Source organism: Chiloscyllium plagiosum, unplaced genomic scaffold, assembly GCF_037043375.1.
Source record: "Chiloscyllium plagiosum isolate Xiang-an unplaced genomic scaffold, Cpla_swu_hap1 HiC_scaffold_21, whole genome shotgun sequence".
Classification (NCBI taxonomy): domain Eukaryota; kingdom Metazoa; phylum Chordata; class Chondrichthyes; order Orectolobiformes; family Hemiscylliidae; genus Chiloscyllium; species Chiloscyllium plagiosum.
In genome coordinates, this window is record NW_028270159.1 from 19219623 (window position 1) to 19242393 (window position 22771).

Here is a 22771-nt window from a genome sequence, read left to right on the forward strand (position 1 = left end):
ATGGTTCAATACAGTTTTGATTAAGACATTTTGAATGATTTTTAAATCTGGTTAGTTACAGGTGGCCTATTGCGCACACCTAGTGAAAATACTTACTTTTTCTGAAATTAATGTTCAACTATATTAATAAAACTGCACTGGATTACCTCTGAAATACATCAAAGTATACATGTTAATGGAAAAAAAACTTTTTTTTTCCATTATGTAATCCACTTGTGCTGGGTAATGGAAGATTTTGACATGTCTGATTACTGAATGAATTTTTAGCAATGATTTTAAAATCCACACAATGTTGAACAAAATTTTTCAATTGAGCCAAGATGAAAATAACTTTCCATCGGGAGGCTGAGGTGGTAATTGAGAGGAGTTACTGGCAGTTGGCCACTACTGAGGCTAAGGATAAGGATAGATGGGTTACAGTCAGGGGGAGGAAAGGGGTCAGACAGACAGACAGTGCAGAGATCCGCTGTGGATATTCCCCTCAGCAATAAGTATATCGTTTTGGATACTGCTGGGGGGATGACCTACCAGAGGAAAGCCATAGTGGTCAGTTCTCTGGCACTGAGCCTGACACTGTGGCCCAGAAGGGAAGGGGGCAGAATAGAAAAGCACTAGTGGTAGGAGACTCTATTGTTAGGAGAATTGACAGGAGATTTTGTGGTCAGGATCGGGATTCCTGGAAGGTATGTTGCCTCCTTGGTGCCAGGGTTCAGGACGTCTCCGATCGGGTGTATAAGATTCTGAAAGGGGAGGGCGAATAGCCAGAAATCGTGTTACATATTGGCACCAATGATATAGCCAGGAAAAGGATTGAGGATATAAAAAGTGATTTCAGGGAGTTAGGGTGGAAACTGCAGAGCAGGACGAGCAGAGTAGTGTTCTCTGGTTTACTACCGGTGCCATGAGATAGCGAGGTGAGGAACAGGGAGCGGGCGCAGCTTAACACGTGGCTGCGCAGCTGGTGTAGGAGGGAGGGCTTCAGATATGTAGATAATTGAGATGCCTTCTGGGGAAGGTGGGACCTGTGCATGAAGGATGGGTTGCACATGAACTGGAAGGGGAACAATGTCCTGGGTGGAAGGTTTGCTCAAGTGGTTCAGGAGGGTTTAAACTAGTATGGCAGGGGGGGGTGGGAACCTGAGCTATATACCAGTGGTGAGAGTTGATGGAGATGAGGCAATAGCAAGAGGTAGCGCAGCCAGTGGGAAGGAATTTCCTAGGAAAGAACCAAGGGATCGGCTAAAGTGTGTTTGCTTTAATGCAAGGAGTATCAGGAATAAAAGTGATGAGCTTAGAGCATGGATCAGTACCTGGTGCTATGATGTTGTGGCCATAACAGAGACGTGGGTTTTTCAGGGGCAGGAATGGTTGCTGGATGTTCCAGGGTTTAGAACACTTAAAAAGAATAGGGAGGGGGGGAAAGAGGAGGGGGTGTAGCACTGCTAATCAGAGAGGGTATCATAGCTACAGAAGTTACCATTGTCGAGGAGGGTCTGCCTACTGAGTCAGTATGGGTGGAAATTAGGAACAGTAAGGGAGCAGTCACCTCCTTAGAAGTTTACTACAGGCCCACCAATAGCAGCAGGGAGATTGAAGAAAGCATAGGTCAGCAGATTTTGGAAAAGTGTGAATGTAGTAGGGTTGTTGTAATGGGTGACTTTAACTTTCCCAATATTGATTGGAACCTCCTTCGAGCAGATGGTTTGGAAGGAGCTGTTTTTGTAAGGTGTGTTCAGAATGGTTTCCTAACTCAGTACGTTGACAGGCCGATGAGGGGAGAGGCCATTTTGGATTTGGTGCTCGGCAATGAGCCGGGGCAGGTGTCAGATCTTGTGGTGGGAGAGCATTTTAGTGATAGTGACCACAACTGCCTCACATTCTACATAGCTATGGAGAAGGGGAGAAGCAGGCACAATGGGAGGATATTTAATTTGGGAAAAGGAAACTATGATGCTATCAGATGTGAGTTGGGAAGCATGGACTGGGAGCAATTGTTCCATGGAAAGGGCACTATAGACATGTGGAGACTGTTTAAGGAACGGTTGTTGCGAGTGATGCATAAATGTGTTCCTCTGAGACCGGCAAGAAGGGGTAAGATAAAGAAACGTGGGATGATGAGAGCGGAGGAGCTTCTCGTCAAAAGAAAGAAGACAGCTTTACGTAAGGTGGAGGAAGCAAGGGTCTTGCTCAGCTCTAGGGGATTACAGGCAGGCGAGGAAGGAGCTCAAAAATGGTCTGAGGAAAGCCAGGAAGGAGGGGGCACAAAAAAGGCTTGGCAGGAAGGATTAGGGAGATTCCAAAGGCATTTTACACTATGTGAAGAATAAGAGAATGATCAAAGAAAGAGTAGGGCCAATCAGGGATAGCATAGGGAACTTGTGCATAGAGTCTGAGGAGGTGGGGGAAGCCCTAAATGAGTTTTTTGCTTCTGTTTTTACTAAAGAAAAGGACCTTGTAGTGAATGAAACCATTGAGGAGCAGGTAAGCATGCTGGAACACATAGAGATTGAGGAAGCTGATGTGCTGAAATATTTTTGAGAAATTTTTTTTTTTTTTTTGGAAAAAGCCACCATGAAAAGTGTTCATATCCCAGCATAACATCCTGTAGGTTTAAAATTTGTATTTTAAATCTGTCTCCTGTAGTTCATTGCATTTACGCCCAAAATATGATTTTATTCATTCTCAAACTCTACTGTGTTAATGTATATTATACAGTAAAGTTCTGCATATTAAAATCTTGAGTATTGTGTTCTTTAACTTAGATTCCAGTTAGAAATATTGTGATTTTAAAACCACATTGTTCAATTATGATTTCTCAGATATTTAAGTGTCAATCATTTTGTACTTTTAATTGTTGTTTCCTCTAGCTCTAAGTGCTCTGACTTAAGAGGAAACCATGTTTTTTTTCATCAAAGGGACTTTTTAACCACAGGGAAATCGTTACAATCATGTAAATAATCATGATCACAAGTAAAATGAGCTGTTTCTAACCTACAAGAACTTCACAGCTAGTTTACAAATTAACATTCCCAAGTATCTTCACTTGACCTGCTCAAATCTGTTTAGGAATCTTAATTTGTTTTGCTGGAACTAATAGTCTATTAATTTTTTTAAATTTAGATTTTCACTGATGCTGCAGTATCTAAGGAGATTTTAGATTTGAAAGTACATTGTATCAATCTTGGATGTACCTGGAAAAACATATTGAAGAACTATGAGGTGGGTTAACTAATTAGCAAAAAGTTTCCAATCTTAAAAATTAAAGAAATTATCATGTGTCAGTTGTCACATGTGAAAACATGACCAATTGATAGGAAAAATAATTATTTTAATTTCCACCTTTCTACAACTTTGGTGGATTTCATATAGTGAAGATGGCAAGTCAGCACGTCATGGTTCATGTTCTTAAAGAGACCCCACAATGCTATCCTTAAAATAATTGAATCCTCAATACCTTACAAGGTATTCGATATATGGATTTCTTTTTGTGAATTCCGGTCTAAATTTGTAGAATCATAGGACAATTGTAATACTGAAGGAGGCCACTCAGCTCATTGTTTCTGTGACAGCTCTCTATATGTACAACTTGGGTAGTCCTATGCCCCTGCTTTTTTCCTGCAGACAAGTAAATAGGTTCTCTTCAGATGCTTATCAAAACTCAGATTAAATCAATCTCTAATATAGTCTGAAGGACTTCATTCCAGATGTGAACCACTCACTTTAAAATTACAGAGGAACCTCTGTTATCCGAAGGCCACAGGCGGGCAGTATTTCGTTCAGTTAATCGAATGCAGGGTAACACAGTTTAGCCGAGAATCGGGACCTTGCAATCTTGCAAATGCTGGATAATTGAGGATCCTCTGTAAAAGAAAATTTTCTCTTGTCACTGTTAGTTCTTCTGTCATTCACTTTGAGTTGGTGTTATCCAATTTTGCTCCTCTTCCACCAATGGGATTTTTCCCCCCACTCTTTTTCTCGGCCACTCATGATTTTGAGAACAGGTAAAATCTCTTCTAAATCTAATCTGAGGAAAAACCAGCATCTACAATTTACCCATGTAACTGAAGTCTTTAATCCCTGGGATAGTTCTTGTAAATCTCTTCTGCAACCTCTTTAATGCATTCACAGTCATTTTTAAAGCGTGGACCCAAATTTGGACAAAACCAGAGTTTCAGAAGGTTCATCAGAGCTTGCTTTTGTGCTCCATGCCACCATCAAGATGGCAGTGGAGTAGGGCTCTAAGCTGAGGCGCGTCTGTTCTGATCACTTTTCTTTATCCTTACCCCTTAGTGTTGAGCTTGGACAGCATCAGCCCAGCATGGCAGTGAGGGAGCCTAGTGTAGACTCCAGTGGGCTCAACATGGACCTTGCCATAGTGAGCAAGCAAGCCCATACTTTACCAGGGAGGGAGGTGACATCAAAAAGGTAGGCCCAACAGCAAAAGATGGCACCTGAGGACAACCACTTCATTGTTGGGTCTGGCAAAGCGGTGGCAGAAGAGAATCACAGCAACCTCAAGATGGGTCCAGCAGCGAGAGATGCTACTCTGACATTGGTGGGTCCAACATTGGTGGTGGTGGTGGATGAGAAACGGCCCAGCAGTGAAAGATGGTGCCTAAAGAATGGTGACTTCACCATTGCTTGAGTCCAATGTAGATGGCAGCAAGACAGCGGAGGAGGGATGATGGTGCAGTCTTCGTTGATAATAAGCTGCCTCAGGACTGATGGACTCTGTTTAAGCCACTTTTGTTTTTTTAAAAACTATTCAAAATAGTGCCGGATTGTGGCAACAGTGGAAAAGCTTTTCACGGTAAAATACATGTAACAATAAAATCATTCATTATTTATAGCCAAAAGATCCTGACTGCTTTTCTGCCACTTTCAATTATTTTGCAGATGTAATCTCAGTTATTTCTTTGCTGTAACCAGCACAGAACTGTATCCTTAATATTGTAACTCTTTTTTCCCTACAAGTTTTATTACTTCACAATTCTGCATTAAATTTCATCTGCTCCATTTTTGCCCGTTTCACAGCCAGTCAATGTCCTTTTGAAGTCTGTCAACTGCAAGCAGGATAGTGATAGTGCTTCTAAGTTTTGTGTCATCGGCATTCTTTGTGCCTTTTGCACCTAAGTCTGCAACATTTAATATAGATCAAGAAAAGCATTTGGATTAAATGTGTCTGCAACAGTAGTTCTATTCCTAAAATACATATTGCTGACTTGAGCATATTTTGTTGGTCTAAATCCAAAATTACTTAACACCCAAAACAATCGGTAGAAAGATTTAAGTCTTTGCAATAGTAAGAATTTTGGTTCCTGGATTATCTAAAGATCTGATTTTTACTGATCTTCCCTCTGGCCTTTGGCTTTTCATCGTCCTCCCATGTAGCATGCATGTTACTTTGATTGTGGTGAAATACTGCTTTACCTTTGCTTCATGGTTAGCTAAGACTATGTAAAATTGTATTATTTCTTTTGAGATAAAGTATGCAGTACTGTTTTTATTAAACAGGTGTCAACATTTTAGTTTTATCTGCAAAGTCCACTTTCAGTCTAACCATAATTGATAAATTTTAGTAATTGGTGATCTGAAGGCTTGAACAGTGGTTATCTGATTTTTAAAAACAGTCATGAATCTGGAATTCATTTCTCCTTTAAAAAAACAAAGGACCTGCTGAAGGCTGTTTTACTGATTTGAAATTCCTTTTAATGGAAGTGTAGGAGCTGTTGTATCAAATGTTTTAAAGGTGTAAACTATGTTGTTTTTTGAATCTAAGCATTAATTATTATTTATGCCTAAAGTCTAGCTTTGAAAAAAGCAGTAACTATTTAAGATTTTTCTTTAGATTTTGTTGTTGAATTTACAGAGAAGCTGCAACATATTTCTGTTATATAATTGAAATGTTTGTATGTTGATGTCAGTAACTGTTTTTTTGCCTTTTCTAGGATCACATAACACAGTGCGAATTTTCCCTGATCCCTTGTAGTACAGGTTGTGGATCAATGATTTTAAGGAGGAAACTGGCAGATCATTTGGAAAAAGAGTGTAAAAACAATATGACAGAATGTCAACAATGTGGTGTAAAGATGTTTTTGAAAGATTTGCAGGTTGGCTGGCAATGTTTCTTTAATGCAGAATAATCTTCTAACTGAAACTAATTTTTATGTAATCTTATAGGAATTTCATAATTGGCATTTCCTAATTGTTTAGGAAAATGATCCAATAATTGTTTTGTATAATATTGAACACTTGCACTGTATCGTGAGTTCCTAATAACCATAATTTAAACAGGAGTTTGAAACCCTTGTGTAAAGTCTTTTGGAGGGAAATTTCTGTCAAGTTGCATCAAGTCCACAGTCCAGAAACAGGCTTTTTGGCCTGACTGGTCTCTGTAAATGTTAGGCTCTGCAAGAGTAAGTGAATTTTTGTATCAAAGAACTAGTTAAATTTACAGAATACTTCCTAATTCAATTTTTTTATTGCATCTTCATTTAAAAGAACACCTTATTAGTAATATTTTAATGATAAAACCCATGCATGATCCATGCTCATTGTTGCTCTTTATCTTTACTATGGCAACAACAATTAAAGAGAGATTTTAAACAATTATCATTACATATTATAGTGACCTGACATAAAATTTTCTTTGCTTAATATTATATTACAATTGAAATATCTTACAATTATTTACTAACTTTCTTCTGTATCCCAACAAAATCCAAACTACCTTTTTACTACTTGTGTTTGGAAAAAAATGTTTGTCTTAAATAGTGGAATATTTTATCAAGATTGGTTAAATGTTGGAACTTTATTTCCCATTGGGAGAAAGTGAGGACTGCAGATGCTGCAGATTAGAGTCGAGAGTGTGGTACTGCAAAAGCACAGCAGGTCAGGCAGCATCCGAGGAGCAGGAGAATCGACATTTCGGGCATAAGCCCTTCATCCTGCTGTACTTTTCCAGCACCACACTCTCGACTTTGTCTCATTGTTTGTTTGCTTGCTTGAGGAAAGTAGAATAAAATTCACCCTCACTATTTTTCCCTCTCAAACACCAGATGCATACCTGTGAGGAAGCTTTTGCTAATGAAAAGAAAACATTTAAAGGTGAATCAGCCAATAAAGAAAAGGTAAGAGTTTTGTGAATTCGCTGTAATTGGACAAGGCTATAAATCTTGACCTGTAATACTAAGGGAGACAACAGAAGTAGACATTGCAGCATGCGGACATTGCCACTTGCAAGGTCCACTTCAAGTTTTGGAATGTGTTGCTTTGCCTCACTGTCAATAACTCCCTTTTCTAATAGAATTGTGGATTACCAACATTACAGGACTTCAGCAGTTCAACAAGGCAGTTCACCATCACCACCTTCTCCAGTGCAGTTAGGAGTGGGCAATAAAGGGTAGTTAGTCAATAACAATATCCTGTTAATTAATTTTAAAAAAAAAACAATTTGACTACTGACTGACCACTCAAGAGACTTTTCCTTGTTTTCATTAGATAATTTCATTTGAAGAAGTTAGAGCTAGTCTCTTCCTGCTTTTTTTTCCATATAATGAATACTAAAGTTGGTAGAATTATACAAAAACATTTTGGGCTCCTCTGCTTAGTTCTGTATAAGTAGCAACATTGGTGAAAATATCATTCCTCGAAATTTCACTGTTTTTCTTCACATCAAAGGAGAAGGATTGAATTTTTTTATTCGAGTTTCTTTTTAAAAAAAAACTGGAATTCATGTAATTTCATGCTGTTGTTTACATGTTTTTACAGTTTCGGCCTCCTGGAGGAAACCGTACCCGTGACAGCTGTCGTTTTGCAGAATTGGGATGCAATTTCAAGGTGAAACAAAGCTTTAATTGGAATTATAGCATTTAATCTTCTTTTGTAAACTTTTTCCACTTCTTACAATCTGGAATTTCAGACTAAAAGAAAATTATTAACTTCAGGGGGTGGGGGGAAGAAAATGCCTAGACGTGCGTGCGCTGTGAAGATTGTGTTTTCTTAACCTGCTTAATTTTTATTTTAAGAAATCTTTTATACCTTTTAGTGTATCCCTGAAATGAATATTTTGGACAATGATTTGTGTGCAGATCTAAGTCGGGAACTGAGACCAATGTTTAAACATTTCTTAAAATTCAGATAACCTTTTATAGGATAAATTTAAATGAGAAATTTTGACTGCACTGTAACGATCTATAGACTGGGTAAAGAATCTGACTTAGTACTTGCAAAATTTTTGAACTTGAAAACAGAAGTATGAATTAATCTTAGTCACTGTTCAAAAGCCTGGTTTCCGTTTCCTTCCATTTTATGATATTTCAACAACATGAATTTTGTCAGATGTTTTACTTTAAATTTTATTTCTTCTTCGGGCTTTTATCTCTGAGATGAAAAATAAGTACTGGGGTTTTGACTCAGGAACAGTGATAGGATACGAAATCACAATGGTGTGTGGATTGGAAGGGAAGTTACAGTGGTAGTGTTCTCACATGTCTGCTGCCCTTGTCATTCTAGCTGACAGACATCAGATTTGAGAAGTGCCAATATTGGACCACTGGTGACTTACTGCAGTGTATGTTGAAACTGGTACACACTGCTGCCATTGGGTCTAGGTAGTGGAGGGTGTGAATGTTGAATGTCAAATGGGGCACCAGTCAAAGAAGGCGGCTTCATCTCTGAGGACTTTAACTATCTTGAATGTTTAGTGGAGTTGTTCACATTCAGGCAAGATAAAGTATTCCATCTCACTCCAGACTTGTCAAGTACATCAATAGACATAAGGGGGGCAGACCGTGAGTTACTCTGCAGAATTCCTAACCTCCTGATCTGATCTTGTCACTACAGTATGAATAAGGCTAATTCGGTTTCTTGTCAGTGGTAACCACAAGATGGGGGTGGTATTTGGAAACGATGCCATTGAACATCTGGGATGATGACTAAAATCTCCTCCTTTTGTTGGCAATGACCATTGAATGACTGGAACTTATGTGGCACCAATGTTAATTGGCACTGATCAGCCTAAGCCTGGATGTGATCCAGATCTTGCTGCACATGGACATCAATTGCTTCAGTACCCAAGAAGTCTCAAATGGTGTTGCACATTGTGATCATTAACAACGATCCCCATTACTGATTTATGATGAAGGAAAGTCACTGATGAAACAACTGGAGATGGTTGAGCCTAGACTGAGGCACATCATGCAGTGATGTAATGGAACTGAGGAGACAACTGAGTAGTGTTACTATCACTAGACTATTAATCCAGAGACTCAGGTTATGTCCTGGGGGCCTGAGTTTGAATAGCACCATGGCAAATAGTGGAATTTCAATTCATTAAAAATTTTGAGTCTAATGGTGACCATGAAATAGTTTGTTGATTGTAAGGAAAGACCATTCTGATTCACTAATGCACTTTCAAGAAAGCACTGCCATCCTAACCTGGTCTGTGACTCCAGACCTACAAGAAATGTAGTTAACTGTTAACTACCCCTGGGTAATTATGGATGGGCAAAAAATGCTGTCTTAGTCAGTGACACCTATATCCTGTGCTAACCACTGTGCCACCGTGCCGCCCACTTTTACTTTTAGTTTTCTCATTAAGTTTATTTTAATCTCTTGTCTGTTCCAATCTTCTGACTTCATTAACTGTAAAATGACAGTGTTTGTTTTGCTACTTCCTGCTTTACTGTATTTTGATTTTTCAATCTGGTTGATCAGCTTCTCTGTTGCATGTCCCATTCACATACACCATAGCCCCCTTTTAAGTGAAAGACAAATTCAAACTGAGATGGGAAAAGAGGAAGATAACGTTATCCAAGATGGTGGCAAGCACTGAACCTTCACAACTGACAAGTCCATTTTTACTCTCTCTCGCTCTCTGTTCTCTCGCGCTCTCTCTGTGTTCTCTGGTTCTCTCTCTCTGTTCTCTCTCTCTCTCTCTCTCTCTCTCTTTTTCTCTCTCTCTCTCTCTCTCTCTCTCTCTCTGTGTTCTCTCACTCACTCACTCTCAACTGGCCTTTTACTTTTTGCTCAGTATACACATTTTGGTTTTGAGATGATTTAATGCTCAGAGGTTTTATGCAAAATGTGAATTCTTGTGACTTTTTAAAAATATCTCCTTCAACTTGCAGTTTTCAGCTAAGCCCACTTTTTTTTTAAACTACAGGGTGGCAAAGAACGTCTCAAAGATCACGAAAACTCTTCAGTTGTTGCACATCTTGCCTCAGTATTTCAATTTGTCAATACTTTGAAAACTACCTTTCTGCAGAATTCCAGCATTGCTAATGGTTGCAGTGATCATTCATCAATGATTTCTCTCTCATCAATGATTGCTGAATTACAGTTCAAAATCCAGCAATTAGACAAGGATATGTCCTCCTCAGATTCTTTGGCCTCCTTGCACACCCAGGTTGCCATGGAATCTAATGGTGACTTAGAAACTGATCATTTTGAAGGACCTACCTGTTCTAGTGAGTTTTCAGACTTGCAGACACTCAGTTATTCTGGTCAGACATTGTCAGAGTGTCGAAATAAAGTTGATGCTCTTGAACTGAAAATTCAGACATTTGAAAATATTGTGACTGTTTTGAACAGAGAAGTAGAAAAAACCCAAGCTACTATGGCTGCATTTGAGAGGCAAAACAAGATTGACCAGGATGCCATCAGAGCTTTGGAGCGAAAGGTAATGGAGTCTATTTGCCTGTGTTTATCTTGTATGCAAACAATAGTTAATCATTTTGCAAAAAACCACAAATCTAATGCACAACTAGATGGAATATTCATGAAAAGTTGCAACTTAGAATGTTCTTAATCTTTTGTTCTGTTAATAACCTGAAGTTAATGATGGTTTCAGGATGTTCTGTTCTAATCATGGGTACGGAAATACATCATGACTTGACCACACTTCCTTACCTTCAAATTTGTTTCTTGACCATACTCTGTACACAGGTACAGGTCACATGTAAGGAATTATGGTTGATGTACAAATTATTACAATGCAACTTTTGTAATGCTGAAAATTGTTTTGGATCCTCAAATACCTTTTTAAAATGTTTATTTAAAAATAAGCAATATAAAACATTGACTGTGCTGCTGGATATATGCATTGGCTGAACAGCTGCAGTGAGAACAAAACCCTCCCATAATTAAACTACAATTCCATAGCTCCAGACTGTAACATACACATGAAAGTGGAACTGTGAATGTTGCAGCTCAGATCCTTTTCTATCATGGGGCTGACCAGGAATTTGTCCCCTCTTACTGCATGCCATTGGAGTAGACTGGAAAGATGTACAAGCTTATCCTCCAGCTGTTTAACACAGTTGCAAGCACATCTTCCTTGAACATCAAGTAGTGAGAGTGAGGGTTGAATCCACTGGCAGGGACACTACTGAATGTGCCACAAACTCCCTGTCTGAGCAGCAGGAGGCTCAACCATAACATCAGTAAAGAGCAACACACCAATCACAATTAAAAGTAATTCACTACAACAACAGTGTGAAGCTGTTTGTGAAAATATGATTTCAATAAAACTTTTTAAAATTTTGCTGAACACTTTTTATTTCTAGGTTTCCGATCAACAGCATCTCCTTACTTTGAAAGACGTGATCATCAATGAATTCCGTTTGCAAATACTTGCCTTGGAACAAACTTCTTATGAGGGAATATTGATGTGGAAAATTACTGATGTCAATAGAAAACGCCAGGAAGCCATTTCAGGCAAAGTAACAAACTTCTCCTCTCCAGGTACATACTTTACTCATAAGTCTCGCAGTATTTGAAGGTGAGGACATGTTTATTGCTTTCCCTTTTTAATTGGAATGTTCCTAGTTCTGAATCAGTGAAGGGATCAAATTTTTTTTCTCGGTCAACATTCATCAGTAGCCTTGTTTTCCCCAAGCTTCCTTTCCAACTATGCCTTCCTTGTATTACTGAGAATAGGCCTACTCTTCTGTTTTTCTCAATTCTAACATTTTGCTTTTCTACTTTGCATGACAGAAAGTGATAGCCAGTGATAATTTTATTGATTCCTTTTTTCCTTTCCAAGTGTATTAATTTATTGCTAATAAATATTTATTATTACTGATAACAACATACACAATGAAGCTGACAGCGGTGTTCTTTGAATTCATTCATGTTACTGACTGGGCTGGTACCTGTTATCCATCCCTAATTGTCCTTGAGCAGAGTAACTTGCTAGACCATATGAATGCACTTAAGAGTCAATACATTGCAACGGTGAAACTAAACTAAATTGCATTTTCAGTTCCAAACTTACTTTGAATCTTTAAATTCATTATATTATAACTAGTGTTCATGGTGTTACAAAAGCAACATTTTGTGGGTGCTGAGGATCTGAAATAAATACAAAAAATGCTCAAGAAACTCAGCGGGGCTGGCAACATGTGTGGAGAGAGATACTGAAATTAATATTGCTAGTCCGATATCACACTCTGCTTTGGACTGAAGAGAGTTGGAGATTTAATGGGTATTATACTGTTGAAAAAGAGGAGGGGTGGTCCAGAATGTGAAACAGAAAGGTTAGGGGGTTTGAGGAGATTAAATATTAAAAATGTCATAGAACAAATGGAGGTTGACGCTTGCTTGACAGGGCCATTAAAACAATAATCCTATATATACGGAAGCATATTTCTTGCATTTCCCCTCTTGACCTTTTCTCTTCCTCCCAGAACCACAGTATGGTCCACATGACCTGATGAGCAGCAGCAATGAAGAGCCCACAGGCATAACTTGCAATTATCAATTGTGAAATAAACCTGATTTGAGATTTAGATAAATTGAACCGACGTTACATCTCAATCCCAACCAGTTTAAAAACCGAAAGAACTGCAGATACTGTAAATCAGAAACAAAAACAGAAGTTGCTGGAAAAGCTCAGCAGATCTGAGGAAGGGTCACTGGACCCGAAATGTTAATTCTGATTTCTCTTCACAGATGCTACTAGACCTGCCCGAGCATTTCCAGCAACTTTTGTTTTTGTTTCTGAGCACGGCAGGTTTCATTTTGTCTTTACTTTCCAACACCAGCTTCCGTATATATAGGATTATTGTTTTACTGCAGACATGTAAGAATCCAAACAAGGCAAAAGCTTCATTCTACTTTTTTGCATACAGGTTCAAAGAGACTCTTCAACAAATACATTAAGGACAAAAGGGTAACCAGGAAGACAATACCGCCCCTCAAAGATCAGCAAGGCATCCTTTGTGTGCAGTTGCAGGAGATGGCGAAATACTGAATGAGTATTTTGCATCAGTGTTTAGTGTGGAAAAGGACATGGAAGATATAGAATTTAGGGAAATAGATGGTGACATCTTGAGAAAGCTCCATATTATAGAGGAGAACCTGCTGGATGTCTTGAAATGCATAAAAGTGGATAAATCCCCAGGATCTGATCGGGTCTACCTTCTGTGGGAAACTAGGGAAGTGATTGCTGAGATATTTGTATCATCGATAGTCACCGGTGAGGTGCCGGAAGACTGAAAGTTGGCTAACATGGTGCCACTGTTTAAGAAAGATGGTAAGGACAAGCCAGGGAACTATAGACTGGTGAGACGGATGTTAGTGGTGGCCAAGTTGTTGGAAGGAATCCTGAGGGACAGGATGTACATGTATTTGGAAAGGCAAGTACTGATCAGGGATAGTCACCATGGCTTTGTGCGTGGGAAATCATGTCTCTCAAACTTGATTTGAGTTTTTTGAAAAAGTAACAAAGAGGAATGATGTGGGCAGAGTGGTAGACCTGATCTATATTGACTTCAGTAAGGCGTTTGACAAGTTTCCCCATGGGAGACTGGTTAGCAAGGTTTCCCCATGGGAGACTGGTTAGCAAGGTCACAGAATACAAAGAGAACTAGCTATTTGGATACAGAACTTGCTCAAAAGTAGAAGACAGAGGGTGGTGGTGGAGGGTTGTTTTTCAGACTGGAGGCCTGTGACCAGTGGAGTGCCACAAGGATCGGTGCTGGGTCCACTACTTTTCGTCATCTATATAAATGATTTGGTTGTGAGCATGAGGGGTATAGTTCGTAAGTTTGTAGATGACACCAAAAGTGAGGTGCGGTGGACAGTGAAGAAGGCTACCTCTGATTGCAACGGGACCTTGATCAGATGGGCCAATGGGCTGAGGAGTGGCAGATGAAGTTTAATTTAGATAAATGTGAGGTGCTGCATTTTGGGAAAGCAAATCTTAGCAGGACTTACACACTTAATGGTAAGGTCCTAGAGACTGTTACTGAACAAAAAGACCTTGGAGTGCAGGTTCATTACTCCTTGAAAGTGGAGTCTCAAGTAAATAGGCTAGTGAAGAAGGTGTTTGGTATGCTTTCCTTTATTGGTCAGGGTATTGAGTACAGGAGTTGGAAGGACATGTTGCGGCTGTATAGGACATTGGTAAGGCCACTTTTGGAATATTGTGTGTAGTTCTGGTCTCCTTCCTATCGGAAGGATGTTGTGAAACTTGAAAGGGTTCAGAAAAGATTTACAAGGATGTTGCCAGGGTTGAAAGATTTGAGTTATAGGGAGAGGTTGAATAGGTTGGGGCTGTTTTCCCTGGAGCATTGGAGGCTGAGCAGTGACCTTTATAGAGGTTTATAAAATCATGAGGGGCATGGATAGGGTAAGTAGACAAGGTCTTTTCCTTGGGGTGGGGGAGTCCAGAACTAGAGGGCATAGGTTTAGGGTGAGAGGGGAAAGACAAAAGAGACCTGAGGGGCAACTTTTTCACAGAGGGTGGTATGTGTATGGAATGAGCTGCCAGAGGAAGTGTTGGAGGCTGGTACAATTACAACATTTAAAAGGCATCTGAATGGGTATATGAATAGGAAGGGTTTGGAGGGATATGGGCTGTGTGCTGGCAGATGGGACTAGATTGGGTTGGAATATCTGGTTGGCATAGACAAGTTGGGCTGATGTTGTACATCTTTATGACTCATGACTGAAGGTTTCTTTACATTTATTTACACACATTTTTTTGCAGTACACCATTTGTCATATGACCATAGTTCATGATAATTACATTTTCAGTTTCTTATTAGAAGGTACCAGTTAAGATGAATGTGTTCCATTGCAAGCTTAATCCAACTCCTGCTGTGCCCATTTTCAATGAGCATTCTCCTTGACAATGCAAACAGTTTCCCATTTTACAGCAATTATCTCTTGGTTAATGAGTTTCCATTTTTACATATAAGCACGGTTATCTCTCTTTGTGTGGCTAAATTACTTCTGTCACCTCTATAGGTGCAGTTCTGAATTAAACTTGCATTCAGTATATTTTGTTTTAACCCTTAAAGCATCAACCAACAGTCACCCAACAACAATCTCCTAGCCTGCTGTATACTTTGTCCTTTTTTTTCATCTCTGCAATTTCTCTACCTAATTTACTTCTCTACCTAATTAGCACTGAAAATTACCCTCTGCCATTTCTGACACCTCCTCCATCATGTTGCCTTTCTTTCCCCAGTAGCACTTCATGGGGTGCATATTCTTCACAACACCCTGCACCACTCCTCTATCACTATAACACCTATCTCCTTTCACCACCAGAACCCCCACCTCCTCTCTCGCTCTGTTGTCTCTCGCGCTCTCTCTCTCTCTCGCGCTCTCTCTCTCTCTCGCGCTCTCTCTCTCTCTCGCGCTCTGTTGTCTCTCGCGCTCTGTTGTCTCTCGCGCTCTGTTGTCTCTCGTGCTCTCTCTCTCTCTCGCGCTCTCTCTCTCTCTCGCGCTCTCTCTCTCTCTCGCGCTCTCTCTCTCTCTCGCGCTCTCTCTCTCTCTCGCGCTCTCTCTCTCTTGCGCTCTCTCTCTCTCTCTCTCTCTCGCTCTCTCTCCGGTCTCTGTTTCTTTCTTTTTCTATAGATGTTGCGAGATTGATTGATTGAGATCCTCAGCAACTTTTGTTTTTTATTTTGGCAATTCCATGTATTTCGCAACAAGATTTTAATATTGTTTTTTTTTCTCCCCAGCATTCTACACCAGCAAATATGGGTATAAAGTGTGTTTAAGAATTTATTTAAATGGAGATGGATCAGGCCGAGGAACACACATCTCTTTGTTCTTTGTTGTAATGAGGGGTGAATATGATGCTTTGCTTCATTGGCCATTTAAACAAAAGGTATGTGGAATATTCAAATGAAATGTTAATACTTTATGATCCGTGTTCACACTCACCTGTATAAATTAGCAGAATTTACAGAATGAGCATAATTACTACACCAAATGGATTGTAATGGTTCAAGGTGCATCTGACCACCACCTGTAATGTTAAGCTTAAAATGATCTCTCCAAACCAGATCATTCAGTATTAATTGGACAAGGTGATAAGCAGTTGAGGAAAAATAAATGAAAAATTGTTTTGAATGCAATGATCTTGCCTTGACTTAGGAACAGGCTATTTGCAGCAACACCTGGATTTGTTTGTGACAGACAAGCACAGAGGACTGTTTGGGAAAGTACTCAGGAATGGCAATACAGCACATGATATCAGATTCAGAATAGTAGTAATTTGAGGACATTTCCCAGCTCAGGACTGGGGTTTATAAAATCAGCCTTGTGGACTTACACCATTGCACTGAGGTTTGCGGTAGAAATAGAGAGCTCCAAAAGCCAGCTTTCACCCAAGAGTCCCCAACAGGCAGGAGACTTGCTTGTGGAAAATCTCTGAAGTAGTTTTAAGATAATAGATTTGCTCCTTAGTTTGCTTATCTCAAGATTAAGCTAATAAATTTATTTTATATCAACACACACGTATATTCTTATATTCATTTTGATCAGACCTTCAAAGAACCTGTTAAGCACTTTCAGTTCAGTTAAGGATAGAGAATAAATGCTGGCGTCTCCATATTGGCTAAAAGAATTTTTAATAAGGACAGTATTTAAGTATGCAGATAGGGGTCCTGCTTCCTTCCTGTTTGTGCCCCCATTAAGTCTGTGGTGGATGGCCTCCTGCTCCATTGTCATTTGAGGTCATGAAGTGGGCAATCAGTGCCTACCTAAGGGCCTCATCCCACTGGCACATACTGACCCAATGCTGAGAACAGGATAAACAAATCTCATCGGTGGTTCCTAGGGCTGGGTCCCTTAGTCAAAGGCAATCGGTGCCTGATTGGGGGACCTGGCATCATAAAATGTGCTTCTGATGCCCCTACAGCCCCTTCCTGCCATCACTTACCTGTGACCTGGGATGCAGCGCTGATTCTAGGCCTCAGCAGAGCAACATACCAGAATAGGTCTCCCCTATGACGTTAGCATTCAATATAGCTGTGGGCTTCTGGCTAGGATCTGTAACTGAATGGGATTTCCATTCTGAAGGCAGGTGCACTGCTGGTCTGGCAAGTGCCTGAATGTGGCAGGCATTCCTGAACAGCAGCAATTTGAAGAAACCCCGTCATTTCCAAGACAATGCGCAATGTTTGACATTGATTGTTCTGAGTTTTTGTAATTTGTTTGTTTTTATTGTCTGGAAGAGTGATGTTTTTCCTTACCCTTTTGTCAGATATTTCAAAATGTGGAATTATAGAACTACTTATCACAATAATTGTGTGGTTAGTTTCCATTACATTCAATGGTGTGGAGATATTATCCATTCACATTTCTAAATCCAGAGTGGACTTCCTCAGGCCATTGAACATTTGATTTGCCATTGGAAATAGAAACCTATTGGTGATAATAGCCAATGTTCAATTGCTATTTGCAATCTTCCCATCTCAGACATTTTGAGATACATATCAAGATTATACCAATACTGTTTTAGTATGATGGTTGTGTTTTTGGGATCCTCAGTTTAATGTAATTATGGAAAAGGTAATTGTAGTAGTCCTTGTGTCTCTGCTTGTTTTATTTATTCATGGGATGTGGGCGTCACTGAATGGGCTAGCAATTTATTACCTATCCCTAATTGCCCAGAGGGCTATGAAAGTCAACTACATTGCTATGAGTCTGGAGTCATGTGTAGGCCAGACCAGGTAAGGATGGTAGTGTCCTTCCTTCCAGGCCATTAATGAACCAGATATGTTATTTCCCAATTTAATCAGCAATGGTTTCATGATCATCATCAGACTTTCTTAATTCCAGAATTTTTTTAAAAATCCAAATTCCACCACCTTCCTTGGCAGGATTTAAACCTGCATGCCCAGAACATTATTAAATCCAGAAACTCAGGTAACCTCACAATGATACCACTAGGCCATCAGCTCTCCTTGTCTCTGCTATTATCATGTTCCTATAGGAGACAAATAATAAAGATTACCTTCAGTAAATACATTACATCACAAGAACTGTTCAATTGCAAATTAATTGGGAAATTCCTAAAAGGTGTAAAATTTTTTTTAAGTTTCTTGGTGATTAGTGTTGCAATAACTGAAATTACTAAAATTTGATGGCTCTTTTTTTTTAAACTTCCAAGCAGTATTTGTAATTTTGTTCAAGCTTATTCTTCTAAGTATTTGTTTGTACTGGCAATGCATTTATTCATATTTTGTATATAGTAAAATATTTATCATTTTTATTCTTTGAGAACTGGACTTTGAAACATTTAATCGTTATGCAGAATGATCTTATCAAAGTACTGGGTGTTCAGCTATGTGTCACCCATAATTCTCCATTCAACTTGATTTAAAATGATTTCTAAAGCTATCCCAAATCCAGTGCTCAGTTCAGCAAGCTGTGTTTTACTAGATTTGTTGCTGATAATACAAAGATGTCCAAAAGTGATGAATTTTTAAAAAAATAATTTGTTTCCTCTCCTAAGGTCACCTTCATGCTTCTGGACCAGAACAACAGGGAACATTTAATAGATGCCTTTCGTCCAGATGTTAGTTCTTCCTCATTTCAAAGACCAGTAAAGGAGATGAATATTGCAAGTGGCTGTCCAATGTTTATCCCACTGGCCAAACTTGACGCTCCCAAACAGACCTATGTGAAGGATGACACCTTATTCGTTAAATGTATTATAGACGCTGCTACGTAATTAGGAGGAGGGCTGGAACTCTGCAAAAAAAAAAGGAAATCACAATATTTCTACATTGTTTTGTGTTCCTAGAAAATGAGATACCCATTCTGTACTTAGAAAATACTTGTGGTCAATAGAAATGTAAATATTTCTTTCAACTCTAGAGATCAGAAATCAAAATAATTGGATTTCGGAATTGTGCATCTGTAACTGTGCGTTTTCAGCAATGCTAAATAGGGAACACTTTATGACACACATTCTTGCTTTTGTGTGCTTGAAGATAAAAACCATTAGAATCCCTACAGTGTAGAAGCAGGCCATTCAGCCCATCTGAAGATCATCTCACCTAGACTTACCCTATCTCTGTAACCCTACATTTCCCATGGTCAATCCACCCAACTTGCACATCTTTGGACTGTGGGAGACATCCAGAACATCTGGAGGAAACCCACGCAGACTCTGAGAGAATGTGCAAGCTCCATACAGACACTCGCCTGAGGGTGGAATCAAACCCAGGTCCCGGTGTTATGAGGCAATAGTGCTAACCACTGAGGGACTGTGCCGCTCCAAAATTAGCATCTAAAAGGCATTCATTACTTTGTCTTCTGGTATTGCTGATTAGCTGTTTTGTGCTATTTTAATTTATCCATCAGTGAATCTGCATTCTCCACCACTATGCTGGGTTTATGTTTATTGATCAGGATTACTAGCATAAATTTAGAGAAAAGATAAAGGATCTAAAAATGGTTACGGAAAGAACAATTGAAAGAAATGTCAACTTATTGCAGAAAGGAAATGAAGAAAAATTCAAAATGAATGGCAGTTAAAGAAAATATTTATCTAGTTAACTTGTAATGATACTTTCATTGCCACCCATTAATGTAACTAATGTTCATTAATCTGTGGACATTGTTTGATGACTTTTTTTTTTGTTGCTTTTCACACAAAAGATACTGTCAATTTCAGTTAAACAGACATTCTAGAATCTTTCAATAAGTTGGTATTGATGTAGTTTTGCTTGCTGAGCTGGAAGGTTCATTTCCAGATGTTTCACTAACCCAGAGAAACCCAAATGTATAAATAGAAAGCAGAAATCATCAACAGTGCTTCGTTCAAAGGCCCACTGAAGATGTTACCTAGTAGGATGACGAAACGTCTGGAAACGAACCTTCCAGCTCAGCGAGCAAAACTACATTCAGAGGGCCTAAGCTACAAATCTTCTCAAAACTCACTAAAATTGGTATGGGCTTTCATGAACACAAGTTTACAGTATAGCACATAATTTCTAATTTAGTTTCCTAGTTAAGGGAAATTTTTAAGTAAATGTAGAAAGTAAGATCATAAAGGTTCAAAGAACGAAGAGATAGGAACAAAAATGGTATCTGATGCCTCAAGCCTACTCTGCCTCTCACTAAGACCATGGCTGATCTTCTAACTTCATTCTACTTTTCTGTCCTATCTCCATTCCTCTCATGGACCTGAAGAGAGTTATCAACCTCTGTCTTGAAAATACTTCACCATCAAGCATGTATTGCCCTCTGAGAATTCCATTGTCTTTGGAATGAAGAAATGTTTCCTTTCCTCTGTCTGAAATGCCAAGACCATAATCCTTTATCAATGACTCCTCAGATTTCTTTAGACTTCTCAGTCAGGGAAATAGCCTCTCAGTTTTCAAGTTTTCCAAGAATTTTGGTCACCTTTCAATCTTAAGTCCACAAAATGTAGGACCTTTCTGCTAAACTTCTCCTCCTAGGGCAACTCTCTTGTCTCAGGAGTTAATCTAGTGATCTTTGTTGCAACGTCTTCGCATGAATAAGATGGTTCCATTTCGAGATCAGTGTTAACTTAAAATGTTAATTGCTATTGCATAATATGCAGAAATCATACATATTAGGAAGTACTTATTTAAAGCTAGTCTTTCCAAGCGAAAATTATTGAATGGGTCTCTTCCGTTTAAATGAGTTAGGTTCTTTTGAATGTTTGAAGATGATCCAGTTTTTTAGTTGTTTTTCCTTTGCTCTCATTTCTCCTACTTTTGCACCTCTCTCAATCTGGTACCATTTTCCCAATTTATTTTATCCTTTTACTTTTTATATAACACTAGTATTAATTATGAATCAACTGATGTACATTTTTAATATACAGGATACTAATTGAAAGGGAGTAATTTCAGAAACTTGATCAACAGAGTGATCACAGTTTGGAACATTTTCACTGCTGTCATTTGCTGTGTTAAATGTTGATAATGTTTGACGAGTAATTGTGGCAACAGAGCTTAAGATTTATGATTTTAGGAATTTTTTTTGTGTAGGTGTAATTTTCTTATTGTATTTATTTAACATTTATTGAGGCTGTCTTTTGCCTCTTGATATATCTTTTGACTTCATTTATGCTATATGTTTAGCTTTTATAGAGATTAAAATATGCTTAAATTAGAACAAATTTTCAGTAGTGTAATGAACTTGCAATTCTGTAGTGTCTTGTTAAATGTTGGTTCGGAACAGCATTTAAATGAGATTTGTTACAGAAAGTACAGTTGAACAAACCAATTCTACCTGCAGAACAGGACTCCATTATTATTGACTATCTTTTTAGTGTATTCCAAGTAAGCAAACAAAATAGTATAAGTGACTTAATTAACAGCACTGTGAAAAAGAAATGAGCACTAGGGCAGACTAGAAAATCTAAAAATATCAAAAGATCTAATTTATTCTTGAACCATTAATTCAATTCAGATTGAGTCTTTACATTTTTGTTTTGTCCTGGCTGCCGCTACCTCCACGAGGTGCAGGATGGGCAATGTACTGAATCTAAATGTGTAGTTTACATAGAAACAGGAGTTGGCCATTTAGCTCTGCTAGTCTATTCTACCATCCGTTTAAGATTCTACATGATCTGTACCTCCACTCCAATTATCAGTCTGATTGTGTGACAAAATACACAGCATATTATAAGCCTACATTTCTTTGCATTTCAAGCACTGCAGCAAGAAACCATCAAATCAAGTCAGATAGCTAGTCTTCAATATTGTTGCACATGTAGTTTCTATAAAACATAGCACCTTGAGATTCAGTATAGCAAACAGCGGTAACTATATATAAAGTTTGTGAGAAGATTTGTAGCTCGGGTACTGGTTGTTGTGGTTCTGTTCACCGAGCTGGGAATTTGTGTTGCGGACGTTTCGTCCCCTGTCTAGGTGACATCCTCAGTGCTTGGGAGCCTCCTGTGAAGCAGTTCTGTGATGTTTCCTCCGGCATTTTAGTGATTTTGAATCTGCCGCTTCCGGTTGTCAGTTCCAGCTGTCCGCTGCAGTGGCCGGTATATTGAGTCCAGGTCGATGTGCTTATTGATTTGAATCTTCTTGTTTGTCCTATGTAGTGTTTTGTGCAGTCCTTGCATTGGATTTTGTACACTACATTGGTTTTGCGCCCCCCCCCCCCATGCAAGGACTGCACAAAACACCACATAGGACAAACAGGAAGACAGCTAACGATCCGCATCCATGAACACCCAACTAGCCATGAAACGACATGACCAGCTATCCTTAGTAGCCACACATTCAGATGACGAGCAACATGAGTTCGACTGGGACAACATTACTATTATAGGACCAGCCAAACAGAGAACAGCCAGGGAATTTCTAGAGGCATGGCACTCATCCACAGATTCAATCAATAAGCACATTGACTTGGACCCAATATACCGGCCACTGCAGCGGACAGCTGGAACTGATAACCGGAAGCGGCAGATACAAATCACTATAAATGCCGGAGGAAACATCACAGAAGCGCTTCACAGGAGGCTCCGAAG

At 39.1% G+C, this 22771-nt stretch overlaps 1 protein-coding gene across 1 annotated transcript in view; it reads left to right on the top strand.

Annotated features, from left to right (window-relative positions):
* traf1 (TNF receptor-associated factor 1) overlaps positions 1-22701 on the top strand; it is a 42328-nt gene extending 19627 nt beyond the window's left edge. The window contains exons 4-11 of the mRNA XM_043720282.2: positions 3121-3219; positions 5949-6110; positions 7059-7130; positions 7771-7839; positions 10166-10681; positions 11568-11745; positions 15978-16126; positions 18761-22701. Coding sequence (XP_043576217.2) covers positions 3121-3219; positions 5949-6110; positions 7059-7130; positions 7771-7839; positions 10166-10681; positions 11568-11745; positions 15978-16126; positions 18761-18979 — 1464 coding nt within the window. The 3' untranslated portion in view covers positions 18980-22701. The remainder of the gene's footprint in view (positions 1-3120; positions 3220-5948; positions 6111-7058; positions 7131-7770; positions 7840-10165; positions 10682-11567; positions 11746-15977; positions 16127-18760) is intronic.
* Positions 22702-22771: the final 70 nt, after the last annotated feature.